We start from the raw sequence: 14,677 nt of genomic DNA, 5'->3' as shown, positions 1-14,677 counted from the left end.
CTAAAATTATATGGTTTTGCAACAAATTCTAAAAAACATGTTTTTCCTTGTTGGATAGTGCAAGAATATCATGCGCAGGAAGCTAAGACATGTAATACAATGAAGAAGAGCAAAGTCTGAGTGAAGTTTGGAATAATTGATGCGCATGGATTCACAAGAAATTAGACCAACGTTACCAACATGGGTTAAATACGTACCTATATATAATCATTTATGACCCAAATCTCTCCATTCCTACCTATACAAAACAAAGACATATATAGAATTGTAGATCCTCATTGTAAAGCAACCAGCAAATTTGCCTATTTGGGAACCAGTGGTGATCAATGGCTAATCTTTTCCGTCAAAAGATTGTGCCTTCCTCTGATTGGACTCATGACGACAAGGCCAGTTTTCTCTTGGTTGATCTTCCTGGTACAAATGCAATACTCTCTCTATATGTATATATAGCATTTTACAATATATATTATTGATGTTCATGCGTTGTGGTATGTTGAATAAGGTTTTAAAAAGGAGGAGTTGAGGCTTGAGCTTGCTTCAACTGGCCATATAATCATCAGTGGAGAAAGAAGAGTTGATGAGAACAAATCCGTATACTTCGAGGAATCCTTTGAAGTGCCTGAAAATTCAGACACGGATAACATCAAAGCAAAATTCGATGGTGATTTTCTTCATGTAACTCTCCCCAAGCTATCGGTTGCTGAACAAGACAAACAGCAGGAGCTCAGCCATGGAAATTATGCTGCAAATGGCTTAGGAGAAACTACTGTTCAAAAACAAACCAACATTGACCATCCTGAAAATCAAAGTAAACGTGAAGATGATCAGGAGGAGCGACAACCCAAAGGAGAGGCGATCGGTAAGGAAGCTTGCCAAGTTGCGAGCTTTCCCAAAGAGACGTTAAAGAAATGGGAAGAAGATGAGAGTCCATTAGAAATGGCAATGAACTTTCTTAAGAAAAATAAGGGGGCCGTTGTTTCAGTCATTATTGCTTTTTCGGTTGGGGTTTTCATTTGTCGAACATTTGATTGAATTGAATGTGTATGTATGCACACTTGCATCCCACATTTATGAAGAATAAAACAAAAGATGAATTTCTATTGAAAAAGATTTCAAACCCTTATATCTTCACATTTTTCCATTCCAAATGCACCCAACAAATCATGATAAACAATTTTAATATTTTATCTCTTCTAATATTATATTTCAAAAAATTACGTAAAAGTTAATTTAAATAAGTATTGATGTTGTTACTTTTGACCAGATTTATTTCACTAAAAATAAATTTTAAAAAATAATTTCTGGGAAGCTGAGATTTTTTTATGTTTGGCAAATTTTCCTGAAAGTATTTTCTAAAAATTATTTTTTTAAAACGAACGCGACATAATATATTTGTTACAAAATATTGTAGTACACAATTTCATTTTGACAATCAAAATTTATTTTATGATAAGATAATATTTTCTAATAATGATTTAGTCCTTGTTCTTCTATTTTTGAGATTTTAGTACTTCATTTTAGATTACAAAATTTAGATCTAACTGTTAACACTGTTAAAAATATTTTGTTAAATTCAAATTTATTACAACATCATTCTTTAATTACATGACTACTATGTGAGAAATTTTATTTAAAAATGTTACATCAACAAACTTGACAAAAAAAATTAATAATGTTAACAATAGAACTTGATTTTCAAATTTAAGAAGTAGATAGGCTAAATTCTTGAAAATAAAAGTACGGGGACTAAATTCCAAAATTTGAAGAGTACATGGACTTATAACATATTTTAAATTTTATATTATAAAACAGTTATAATTGTAATATATTTAAATTTTAAAATTATTATTAAAATAAAAATGTAATATTAAATAATTTATTAAGATAATAATTATATTAATAATTTATCATATTATTAAATATAAATAATTAAATATATATGTTTAATAATATTTTATTTTAATATTTTTAAATTAAAATTAAAATTTGATTATTAGTATAATAATATTACGTTTGATTTAAGTTAATTTTTATATAAAAAAATATTTATAAAGGAGTTTTCTTCCAAGAAAATAAAAAAAAAAGGCTTTTCTTTTTTTATTGAATTATAAATCATTTTTTGTTGACCAAACTGTTTTCCATGAAACGAATACAAGAAAATGCAAAAAACACACACACACACATTTTTCGTAAGTAATTTTTCGTGAAACAAACACACCCTTAATATATTTTCTAGAATAACAACTCTTGTTTAGAATAATTATTTTATTAAGAGCAATTGTTATTTGACAATATCTTCCGTTTAAAATGATTGTTATCCATATTAACTATGATTAGAGAACTACTCTTGTTGAGATGGAATATTTTTTGTTTAGAATAACTATGCTTTAGTAATAGCTATATTAGGAATAATCATCATTCAGAATATTTTTTATTTAGATAAATTATTTTTCAAAAAAGTCATTATTTATAATGTATCTTTAGTTTTGGGATCTTATAAAAAGTTTGACCCGGTAGATCAAATATGGGGGAAGTTAAAAGGTTTCCTCTTAATATTTGTAACGATCTGATTTTCGGTGGTATTGAAAAATACAGTTACAGGATCTCGTTTTTGTAAATCAAGTTCATAAATATTAAATAAAGATATTTACAGAGTTATTATGTAGGTGAATTAAATTTTGAATGATTAATTTGACCAAAATTGTGATTAAGTTGGGCCTAGTAACTAAATTGTAAAATTCAATCGCTATAAATTTTTAATTAAAAAATAAATTGAGGACTTAAATTGTAATTAATTAAAGACCCAAAATAATAATTAAACCATTTAGAATTAAGATATAGCGGACGGTAATAAGCATATCCATAAAGTTTTACGCGCATTGAATGTTTGGTTTTATAACTACTATCTGTAAAATTTATAAATAGGAGTCTACCACAAATTGTAAAATGACTTTTTTAGACTTTTTTATATTTTGATTCACAAAATTCTCTCTAAAATATTCATTTGCTTAATTTTTTTTCACATAAGTTTAAAGGCTATTTCACTAATTCTTCACCTTACCGACTACTGGGGGTAAGCGTTCAATCGAATCGAATATTTCGAGTTAATTGAGTTGACGAATCATATTTTATCATCCTAATTTGATTTGAAATTTTCTCGAATCGAGCTGAGTGAGATGAAATTCAAATCGAATAAATTCAAATATATTTTTTGAGTTAAATTTTAAAAAGTAATTTTGGGTCCTTGTAACCTCTGTCACCAATCGTAATAAAATTTGTCCACCGTAATCAAATTTTTTATTACCTTTCATCACCTCATAATTTATTTATTAATCTTTTATATACAGGTTAGCTTCTTTACTTGCTTAGTTGTTTCAATTATCTTCATATTCTTGTCACTATGTATTTTGGAATTAAAAAATATATTAAATGTAAAAATGTGATTTTTTTTAATAAAAGTTATTTTAAAGATAAAATGTGAAATTGATACTAATATAAAATTTTAACACAAATATTTTATTGCATCATTAATAACTCAATTTTAATATAAATATTCAATATGACTAAACAATTCAATAATATAAATAATATAAAATATGAAATTTAATTTAATAATATAAATAGTAGATATAAATAAAATTATTACTATTTATGTTTAGGGATTTTTTTGGATAATTTGGATTTTTTATTTGGGAGTCAAGGGTGAGAAGTAAAAGTTTTGGTGAGTAAAAGTTTGAAGGAAAGTAAATAGGGGGAGTAAAATTTTGGAGGAAAAATATTAAAAAAAATAGGGGGGACGGGTTTGGGGTAGATAGGGGTTAGGATGGGAAGGAAGTAAAAGTTTTGGGGGGAAAGTGGGAGGGAGTAAAAATTTAGGGGAAAAATAAAAAGTTTTAAGGTTTTTTGGGAGTAAAATTTTGAGGAAAAGTAAATGGGAGAGTAAAATTATGGTGGGAAATGGATTTTGGGTAGATGGGGGAGTTGGGATAGGAGGGGAGTAAAAGTTTTGGGGCAAAAGTGAGAAGGAGTAAAAGTTTTGAGGAAAAAATAAAAAGGTTTGGGAGTTTGAGGTAAAAATGTAAAATATTATAGTTTGATATTCGAATTATTCGAGTTATTCGAATTCGAAAACTCAACTCGCTTCGAACTCAAAATTCGAAAAAAATTTCGAGTTGACTCGAATAACTTGATTCGTTTAACTCGAAATTTAAATTTTTTTCGATTTTTTTGAATTGAATTGAATTTTGCTCACCCCTACTAACCACCGCATGTTACAAAGCTTGCTCAAGCTTTCCTTTGTGTCTTATATTTGGTTTACTTATTTAAATATAAGTATGCAAATATATTCCTATTCATATCCAAAAATCTTATATGTAATTTAGCTAACAAAAATTAAACTTCTTATTTTTATTCTAATAATACAAAAAATTAAAAAATCACTTTTTTATTATGTATTTTTAAAGTATTAATGAGATTTTAAAAAATTGATTTTACCAGTTGATGTTTGACTGGATTTAAAAAATATATTAAAAAAAGTCAGTTTTTGAAATATTGATTTCTCTTTCCTTTTACAAAATTTGTACTAGTTTAGCAAATAATATAAAATGTGTATTAATTTGGTAATTTTTTAAAAAAAATTATATTATTGGAATAAAATACCCAAAAAATTACTTATCCCCTTGGTATCCCTTGGCAAAATCTTGAAGCACAGTAAAAGTATAAAATCTTTCTTATCTTGAAATACAACCTAAGAAAACAATGTCCTAAGTTAGGAATAAAGGTGTAGTACAATGACAAGAAAACTTGAATGAAAAGCATACACAAAAAAGAAGAAAGTATAGTTTTAGTCCCTGGTAATGTTTGGTTTCAGTATTAGTACTTCATTTGGAATTTTGGTTCATTATGGGTGATATTCGTGGGGCAAGAACAGTTGAAGAGTTGGTACCCCATTTGAATTGGATTGAAGACTTAATGAAACATTACTTATTAGTTCATCTTCCTGGTACAAATCAACACATTCATCTCTATGTTTCTTTTTCTGCAATCATTTGGTTCAACATGGGTGATATTCGTGCAACATGAATGTGTTTGTGTTCAGAAGCTTTTCTTTTCCTTGTTGCTTTTAAGCCCCTTATAAGCATAAAAATTGCTTTTTTGTTCAAGTAGTGATGCAAAATGGTGAGAGTAGTAATTAAGAGAAATTCTATATTGGTTCAACCCAACATTGTTCTTGAAATACTCATTTGCCATGGACATGTTTTTATACATATCAAGCATATTTGTAACTCCTACCTAAGTTTGAGTTTATCTAGATTTCAGAGAAAAATTCTGTTGATAAAAGCATCATATTTGAAAATCCTTAATGAATTATTTTCAATTTGACATGAAAACTAAATAAATAAATCAAAACTCCATTCTTTCATGCCAAATAAAATTAGGAATAGGATGAATTAATTATACAAATCCCAGAAAACATTTAGCATCAATAGAGAATAGCACCACTTGTTTGTTTAAGTTTTTGCGTCACAAAAAATATTTATGTATTGAAATTGAAAAATCCAATTCATATAGGTTGCAGAAAGGAAGAGATGGAGGTTGGACTTGCATACCCTGGCTATGTAACAATCAGTGAAGAAAGAATAGTGAATGATAAGAAATGCACATATTTCGGGCAAGCTTTAAAATTGCCAGAGAATTTAGATATGAAAAAGGTAGGTCAATCTTTTGAGGATGAAATACTCACTCTAACTTTTCCCAAGAGAACAGAAGAAGAAAACAAAAATGGCAACCCTAGCACTACGAAAAAGAGTTTACAAGAAGAAAAAGAAAAACAAAAAGAAGTAAGCAATGAACAAAATTAAACAAGTACAACACATGAACAACATTGTCATGCTAAGAGTGAGGAACAAAGCAAGCAGACTGATGATTAAACAAGTACAACACATGAACAACATTAATATTGTTTGTATTTATCCTTGATAATTTTTGCACGTAAAGTAAAATATTTAAGCAAATATTGACTCACTGATTACTTTACGTTTAACTAATATTAAGTTATATTTTGCGACTAGATCATAATACAAAGGCAACTTATATTAGTAGGTAAACTAAATGTCCATAGTCTGATGAATTGGAACTAAGTAAATCAATTCAAGGACTATTATGTCATTTATCAAGTTCAATTAAGAAGATACTTTATTTTTGGTATCAGAGCGGGTGACTCTTAGAAGATTGAGACATATACATTTGATGTTTTGAAAGCTTGAGTTCAATTAGTATAGAATCGAAAGTTAGCACGTTGGGTATATGACTTTTGCAGCATAACTTATTTACAATACTAGAATTCATATCCTAATAAATGGTAGATGATATCATTTCATTGACATTACATAATTGATGGAAAAATAACATGGCCACAGGTCAATTTGTCTAAGACGAATAATTTAATTACTATGTGTTAGTGATTGACATTTTCATGAAGAAAGATGTAATTATTACCATGATGTAAAATATGATTATATTGGGTGAACAAATTTAACCTAAATATATTAAAGATATCTTATGAGGGTAACACACATATGATCAGGTCATTGATCAAGCACTTGATAAATTGCTTTCGTAATGGTATATGATGGGGAGAGTTCAGTAATGGTACTTTTAGTGAATTGACTCCATGATTAATATTGTAATTAATAGACGAAGAGTCGAAACTTAATTACAAATTGTTAGAATTGAGTGACTCAAAACCTTATTTAAATAAAATACAATGGTAAAATAAAATAAAAGTAAAATCCATATTAAACTACACTTCTTTTATTTTATTCTAGAATAAGGTTTTTTAAACTTTATTAAACTCTATCTATTTGATATTGATTAGAATAATGTGTTTCAATCTTACTACACTCCTATTAGAATATGGTTTTACAAGCCTATAAATATACATAGTCTACTCCTCTTGTAATTATTCAAATTCAACATAGTGAATTTTCTTCTCCTCTGCCCGTGGTTTTTTCCCGAAAGGGTTTTCACGTAAAAATCTGTGTGTTCTTTCTTTTTATTTCTCTTTTCTTTGCAATATATTGTCATTACCGACGTTCTATTTTTACACAAATTATTTGAGTCCTAATTATATTTGTTTAATTTGTTCTTTCGCTATCTCGATGCAACCCTTGAAGGTTTTATTTGAACCAATACAATGAATAAATGAACATGATGAATTAGAGAAATAGATCACATGTATTACTATCTACAAAATGCGTTTTCTTGCTATGAGTAAGAGATGACTTAGAGAGTAAATTACTTTTTTTAATTATTTTATTTAATTAATTATAATTAAATAATTGAAGTTTGAAGTAGTAATTATATTAATTAGTCACTGCAGTATTATTGAATAAGACAATTAAATTTATTTACTTGTAGATTTTAGATAGTAAAATCGTCATGACTTTGATGGAATTAAAATTAAGTTGAGAAAATAATTTAATTGAATAAATTAATTAAGCTTATTTTAATTAATTAAATAAATAATATTTTGTAAATAAAAATTAGTTATTGAGTTGGTTTAAAGACCGAAAAGAAACATATAATTGTACTTAATATACAAATGAACCCAATAAGCCCACTTGATGAGTGATGAGCTTCAAACCAAGGGTATTCGTTGCCCACTTTAATCAATCTCATAGGGATTTTATATTTTTTATTAAAATATTAATATTTAATTATTTCTCGTTCAACTAAGACTATTGGCTATGGGCTAGGCCAATATATACCCATTGTTTTATAGAGAGATTTATTCATTGTGTTAATCGATTTGTGAATTTAAAACATAAAATCTAAGCAAGCTGAGAGTTTAAGAATAATGAAGGAGATTGTGTTAGCAGATAGCCGGAACACAACCTAAAGTGCCTAGCCCAAATCATAGATACTAATTTGGTAAATTATTTATTGCTATAAATAACACGACTCGATTTTAGAAAAAAAAATATTGTACAACAAAATCGATTTCTAAACTGATTTTTTTCCAACAAAGTCTTCTCGAAGGTTGATATTGTTCATCCAACTCCGGAGGTGCTGTGCACTTGCTATTCCGACCCCGGCTGCTGTTTTCATTGAACTTCTCTTTTCAGTATGGATCCCTCAAGTTCTCAAACTATTATTACAATCAAATTTCAAGGCAATAATAATTACGTATCTTGGGTCGCTTATGTTGAATTGTGGTTTAGAGGGCAATGATGCAAGGATCATCTAGAAATTGATGTTAATGAAGTTGATGAAATTGGGTCGCTTCTGTTGAACTATGTAGTTTATCGTGGCATTTATTTAACCCAAAGCAACTTTCTTTGTTGCAGTCCTACAAAACTTCTTACAAAGTTTGGACTAAGGCCAAAACTTTATACTTCAATAATATTAGGTAGATTTACAAAGTTGTCTCAAATCTTATTCATCTGTAGCAAAACCAACAAGATATGGCCAATTACTTGGGTCAGGTTGAAACTTTGAAGGATGAGTTCAATGTTGTTCTGTCTCTTACTAAAAATGTTGCTTATCAGGAGCAGCAATGGGATAAATTTTTCATGGTACTTCCTTCGATTAGATTGTGAGCAGATTTAGCCTCGACCCAAGATCAGATTCTTACTTGTTAGTACAAAACTCCGGTAAGAAAAAAACTCGAACACACGATCGGAACTCGAAAAGAAAAAGAAGAAATAGGACAGGCTCCAAGGTGTGTATCAAGCCACTATCTTTAAGGTTATATTCGCCCCCACTTATCTTCAGTGTGCAAACGAGTTCCAAGCAAATTAACCTCGATGATACAATGAAGCCAATGACTATTTGCGTTTTGCACTGACGAGAATAGTCCACTATGCACTGAGTAATGTATAACAAAAACTCAATTTCTACAAAGGATTTCTGCAGCAATACTTTATAGAATAATCTAATAATATTAGAAAATGAAGGAAGAGAAGAAATAATATTAGAATTTGTTGATATGATTTCCAAATGAAATCCTATTCCTATTTATAGGAATTTTCATGTCTCTTCATAGAGACATCTTTCAATAGGTGTCTTTATGAATAAATAAATAATAATTATTATTCATTTAATTTTGTAACTATTCAAATAATATTTTTTGAATAGTTATAATTCTTTTTTAAAAAATCAAATGATATAACTTTTGACCAATGACCAAAAGTTTTATCTTTTGATTAATTACACCCATTCATTTATAGTTATTGGGATACTATAAATATTTGAAAATATTCCAACAATCTCCCCCCATTTTCAAAATATTTGATTTTGATATTCTTGGAAATCAATTTGCATAAATAAAGGTGTCTTACGATTGAACCTTCACTTAGTGAAAACATGTTAAAGTTAATCGAAATTGTATGGTAGACTAAGCTTTGAACCAACTATTCCATTTGATTAACTGAACACATCTCACACAATGATTTCAACATCAGTCAATGCATAGTATCTAGGGACACTATTATAGCCATGTGTCTATGTCCTCTTTTCATGAGTGCTGTCAGAGCCAAGCCCTTAAGCTCCTAGAAGCGGCCACACTTCCACTCACATAGGTAGATCCCATCAAAAGTGTTCCCGTAATTATAACACTCTAACATATTTATGTTATGGGTCCATTAAGAGTACATTACTCATCCTTCCCTTATCATTACGGGTACCTAGCACTTTAATCTTAGGATGGATTTATTTATAGTGCTAACAGTCACATACTAATGATGTACTTTGTCTCATTGAACTCAAGACTTGACGTTATACCAAGCGTTGAGTCGAGTTTCCATCATGGGTGACTCTAATTAATAGGCTTGAGTCCCATCCCTTTTGAGGTCCTTTTTACTGCATCTCTAGCAAGACTTTTTGTCAAAGGATCTGCCAAATTTTCACTTGACCTCACATAATTAATAGTGATCACTCCATCAGAGATTAATTGTCGGACATAACTATGTCTTAATCCAATGTGTCTAGACTTTCCATTATATACTTGGCTATATGCCTTTGCTAGAGTAGCCTCACTATCACAACGGATAGAAATAGGTGAAATTGGCTTAAGCCATAAAGGTACATCATAAAGCAAATTTCTTAACCATTCTGCTTCTTTAGATGCAGCGGCTAATGCAATAAATTCTGCTGCCATGGTGGAATCAGTAATACATGTTTGTTTCTTGGAACCCCAAGAAATGACTCCTCCACCAAGAATGAAGATCCACCCACTAGTAGATGCATGATCTTCCAAACTTGTAATCCAACTAGCATCCGAATACCCTTCTAAAACTGGAGGATATCCATTATAACACAATCCATAGTTAATAGTTTTCTTTAAGTACCTAAGTACTCTATTTAAAGCTTGCCAATGCAAACTACTTGGATTACTTGTGTATCTACTCAATTTTCCAATAGCATATGCAATATCTGGTCTTGTACAAGTCATTATGTACATAAGACAACCAATTAGACTTGCATATTTCAATTGATCAATTTTCCTACCAGCATTAGATACTAATTTTAATTGAGGATCCATGGGTGTAGATGCTGGTATACAGTTGAAAAGATCAAACTTTTTAAGCACATTTTCAATGTAATGTGATTGTGATAAAGCTATAGTGCTTTCATCTCGGGTTATTTTAATCCCAAGAATAACATCTGCTACACCCATATCCTTCATAGCAAAGTTGTTTGACAAGAATTTCTTTGTGTTTTCTATTTGTTCCAAATCCGTGCCAAAAATGAGCATGTCATCTACATATAAGCAAATTATAACACCCTTTCCATTATCAAATTTACTATATATGCACTTATCAGATTTATTTATTTTATAGCCATTAGCTAAAACAACCTTGTCAAACTTTTGGTGCCATTGTTTTGGTGCTTGTTTAAGCCCATATAAAGATTTAACAAGCTTACATACCTTATGCTCTTGTCCTGGAACAACAAATCCTTCTGGTTGCTCCATGTACACTTCCTCTTCCAATTCACCATTTAAAAATGCAGTTTTAACATCCATTTGGTGAACAACCAAATTATATATAGAGGTAAGTGATATTAATAGTCTAATTGTAGCAATTCTTGCTACTGGAGCATAGGTATCAAAGTAATCAATACCTTGTCTTTGTGTAAAACCTTTTGCTACCAACCTTGCTTTAAATTTATCAATGGTTCCATCGACCTTCATTTTCTTTTTGAAGATCCATTTACAACCTATTGGTTTGGAACCTGGTGGAAGATCAACTAAGATCCAAGTTTGATTTCCCATTATTGAATCCATTTCATCATTTATTGCTTCTTTCCAAAAAGCAGAGTCTTGAGATTTCACTGCTTCTTCAAATGTAATAGGATCAGATTCGGTATTATAACAATAAGGTATCTTATTGCATATACTTTCACCTTTTCCTTCTACAAGAAACATAATGAAATCTGGTCCAAAATCTTTGACCTTTTTAATCCTCTTACTTCTTCTTAATTCTTGACAAGATTCATCATTATTATCAATTTGTTTCAATGGAATCTCATTCTCATTTGAAGAATGAATCAATTGTTGTGGTTGTAATTGTCTTGATATAGAATTAAATCTATTTTCATCAAAAATAGCATCTCTTGATTCAATAACCATATTAATTGAAATTGAATCATTTGGTTCAATTACTATGAACCTATATGCCTTGCTATTATGTGCATAACCTATAAATATGCATTCAATTCCTCTTTCACTTAACTTTTTACGTTTAGGTGTTGGAACTTTTACAATAGCTCTACAACCCCAAACCTTTAAATAATTAAGGTTTGGTTTCCTTTTGTTCATAGGGGGTTATTTTAGTTTCCTTATTAGGAACTCTATTCAATATATGACAAGCTGTTAGAACAGCTTCTCCCCAAAAACCCTGTCCAAGACCTGAATATGATAACATTGAATTTACCATTTCAATCAAGACTCTATTTTTCCTTTCAGCTACACCATTTTGTTGTGGTGTGTAAGGGGCTGAAACTTGATGGACAATTCCAGTGAGTTCAAAATAACTTGGATTATAGTATTCTCCACCTCTATCCGATCTTAAGCACTTGATAAATGATTCACACTGAAGTTCAACTTCAGATTTATAAACTTTAAATTTATCAAGCGCTTCATCTTTTGAATGCAATAAATATACATAACAATATCTAGAACAATCATCAATAAAAGTAACAAAATATTTCTTTCCACCTAATGTAGGAGTATTATGCAAGTCACATAAATCACTATGTATCAAATCAAGCAATTTTGTTTTCCTTTTAACCTTAGGGAAAGGATTTCTTGTAATTTTAGTCAACATACAAGTATTGCATTTTTCAATATTATTATTAAAAACAGGAATTAAATCTAATTTATACATGTCATTCAATTTTCTATAATTCAAATGACCTAATCTATAATGCCACAAACAAAATGATTCAACCATATAAGCAGAAATAGTATTTTTATTCTTATTAATAATATTAAGTTTGAACATGCTTTCATACATATACCCTTTTCCCACAAAAATTCCTCCCTTAGACAAAATAAACTTATCTGCCTCAAAAACAAGTTTGAAACCAAACTTATTCAACAGACTTCCAGACACTAAATTTTTCCTAACTTCTGGTACATAATATACATCATTTAAGGTTAAAACCTTTCCAGAAGTGAATTGTAGTTCAACAGACCCTTTGCCTTTAATTGTTGCGGTGGAAGAATTTCCCATGTACAAGACATTGTCATTTTCACATTGTGTGAACTTTGTGAACATGCTTTTGTCTTTGCACACATGTTTGGTTGCTCCGGTATCAATCCACCATGTATTATCATCTTGTGCCATATTAATTTCAGATATCATTGCAACGAACTTTTCGTTATTATCAGCCTTAGAAGATGATTTCTTCTTTAAAAATCGACATTCATTCTTGAAATGTCCCGGCTTTCCACAATGATAGCATGAGCCCTTTTGTTTCTTTTTGAACTTAGGTGCTCTATCAGTCTGATTGAACTTTCTCTTGAATGGTTTAGTAGTCTGTACTTCCTCCGTAACATGTACTTTGGCATTTTCAGAATTTAGGTTTTGATCTTGTTTTCGATACTCTTCTTCAATACGAAGATGATTTGCCAAAGCCTCAAGAGATATTTCTCTTTCTTATGTTTTAGACTTCTTTTAAAGTCTTTCCAAAATGGAGGAAGTTTGTCTATTATGGAGGATACCACAATCATTTCATCCATTTTCATATCATATTGCTTAAATTGATTCAGCATCTTTTCAATATCACGAAATTGTTCCATAACAGAACGACCATCAACCATTTGATAATTATTGAAACGACTGACAAGAAATTTCTTACTTGTAACATCTTCGGTCATGTATCTTGCCTCCAATTTGTCCCATAATTCTTTAGCGGTGACGTCGTTTTGGTAGGTGTTGAACAAACCATCAGATAAACCATTCAATATGTGGCCCGTGCACATGTAATCAGCATTGTCCCATTTTTGTCTTTCTCGGGTTGCAGCAACAGATTCATTTTCATTCTCTTCAGGTCTTGGAGTATCCAAAACATAAGCAATCTTCAAAGTTGATAACAAAAAGTGCATCTTTTTCTGCCATCGTCGAAAATTGCCACCATCAAAACGATCAAGTTTAACAAAGTTGGAAGCCAACTCCCTTAGTGTTCCACTTTCATGTGTTGTGGTAGTCATCATGAAATATAACCTTAAAATTGTTAGTACAAAACTCCGGTAAGAAAAAAACTCGAACACACGATCGGAACTCGAAAAGAAAAAGAAGAAATAGGACAGGCTCCAAGGCGTGTATCAAGCCACTATCTTTAAGGTTATATTCGCCCCCACTTATCTTCAGTGTGCAAACGAGTTCCAAGCAAATTAACCTCGATGATACAATGAAGCCAATGACTATTTGCGTTTTGCACTGACGAGAATAGTCCACTATGCACTGAGTAATGTATAACAAAAACTCAATTTCTACAAAGGATTTCTGCAGCAATACTTTATAGAATAATCTAATAATATTAGAAAATGAAGGAAGAGAAGAAATAATATTAGAATTTGTTGATATGATTTCCAAATGAAATCCTATTCCTATTTATAGGAATTTTCATGTCTCTTCATAGAGACATCTTTCAATAGTTGTTTTTATGAATAAATAAATAATAATAATTATTCATTTAATTTTGTAACTATTCAAATAATATTTTTTGAATAGTTATAATTCTTTTTTAAAAAATCAAATGATATAACTTTTGACCAATGACCAAAAGTTTTATCTTTTGATTAATTACACCCATTCATTTATAGTTATTAGGATACTATAAATATTTGAAAATATTCCAACGTTACTAGCCCAACCATTCCAACTCCTGATGAGGTGACTGACTGATTATTTCACATCTCCTCAAACCAAGCCCAAGTTGAGGCAGAAGCCTCTATTCTAGCAGTACAAAAAACTGGCCACAAGGTGATAATCGAAGAGGAAACTGAAGTGGGTCTTAGCCTCCTCGCCATAATCGACCCACTGCTCATGTAGCCCAAGTTCAAGGACATAGACTTCTTCCGCTTTCAACCACCCATGCACAAGGAACCAAATCTGTTTCATTGTTTGGATTAGGTTGTAATGAATATTTATAGTATCACGCTTTGGAT

At 30.1% G+C, this 14,677-nt stretch overlaps 1 protein-coding gene across 1 annotated transcript; it reads left to right on the top strand.

Annotated features, from left to right (window-relative positions):
* Positions 1-218: 218 nt before the first annotated feature.
* On the top strand, positions 219-1,108 carry LOC107939851 (inactive protein RESTRICTED TEV MOVEMENT 2). Its single transcript, XM_016873233.2, has 2 exons — positions 219-414; positions 503-1,108. Exons 1-2 carry the CDS (start codon positions 327-329, stop codon positions 1,030-1,032), a joined length of 618 nt encoding a protein of 205 aa, XP_016728722.1. The 5' UTR covers positions 219-326; the 3' UTR covers positions 1,033-1,108.
* Positions 1,109-14,677: the final 13,569 nt, after the last annotated feature.

Source organism: Gossypium hirsutum, chromosome A12 (assembly GCF_007990345.1).
Source record: "Gossypium hirsutum isolate 1008001.06 chromosome A12, Gossypium_hirsutum_v2.1, whole genome shotgun sequence".
Taxonomy (NCBI): domain Eukaryota; kingdom Viridiplantae; phylum Streptophyta; class Magnoliopsida; order Malvales; family Malvaceae; genus Gossypium; species Gossypium hirsutum.
This window is presented reverse-complemented; position numbering and strand designations above follow the sequence as displayed.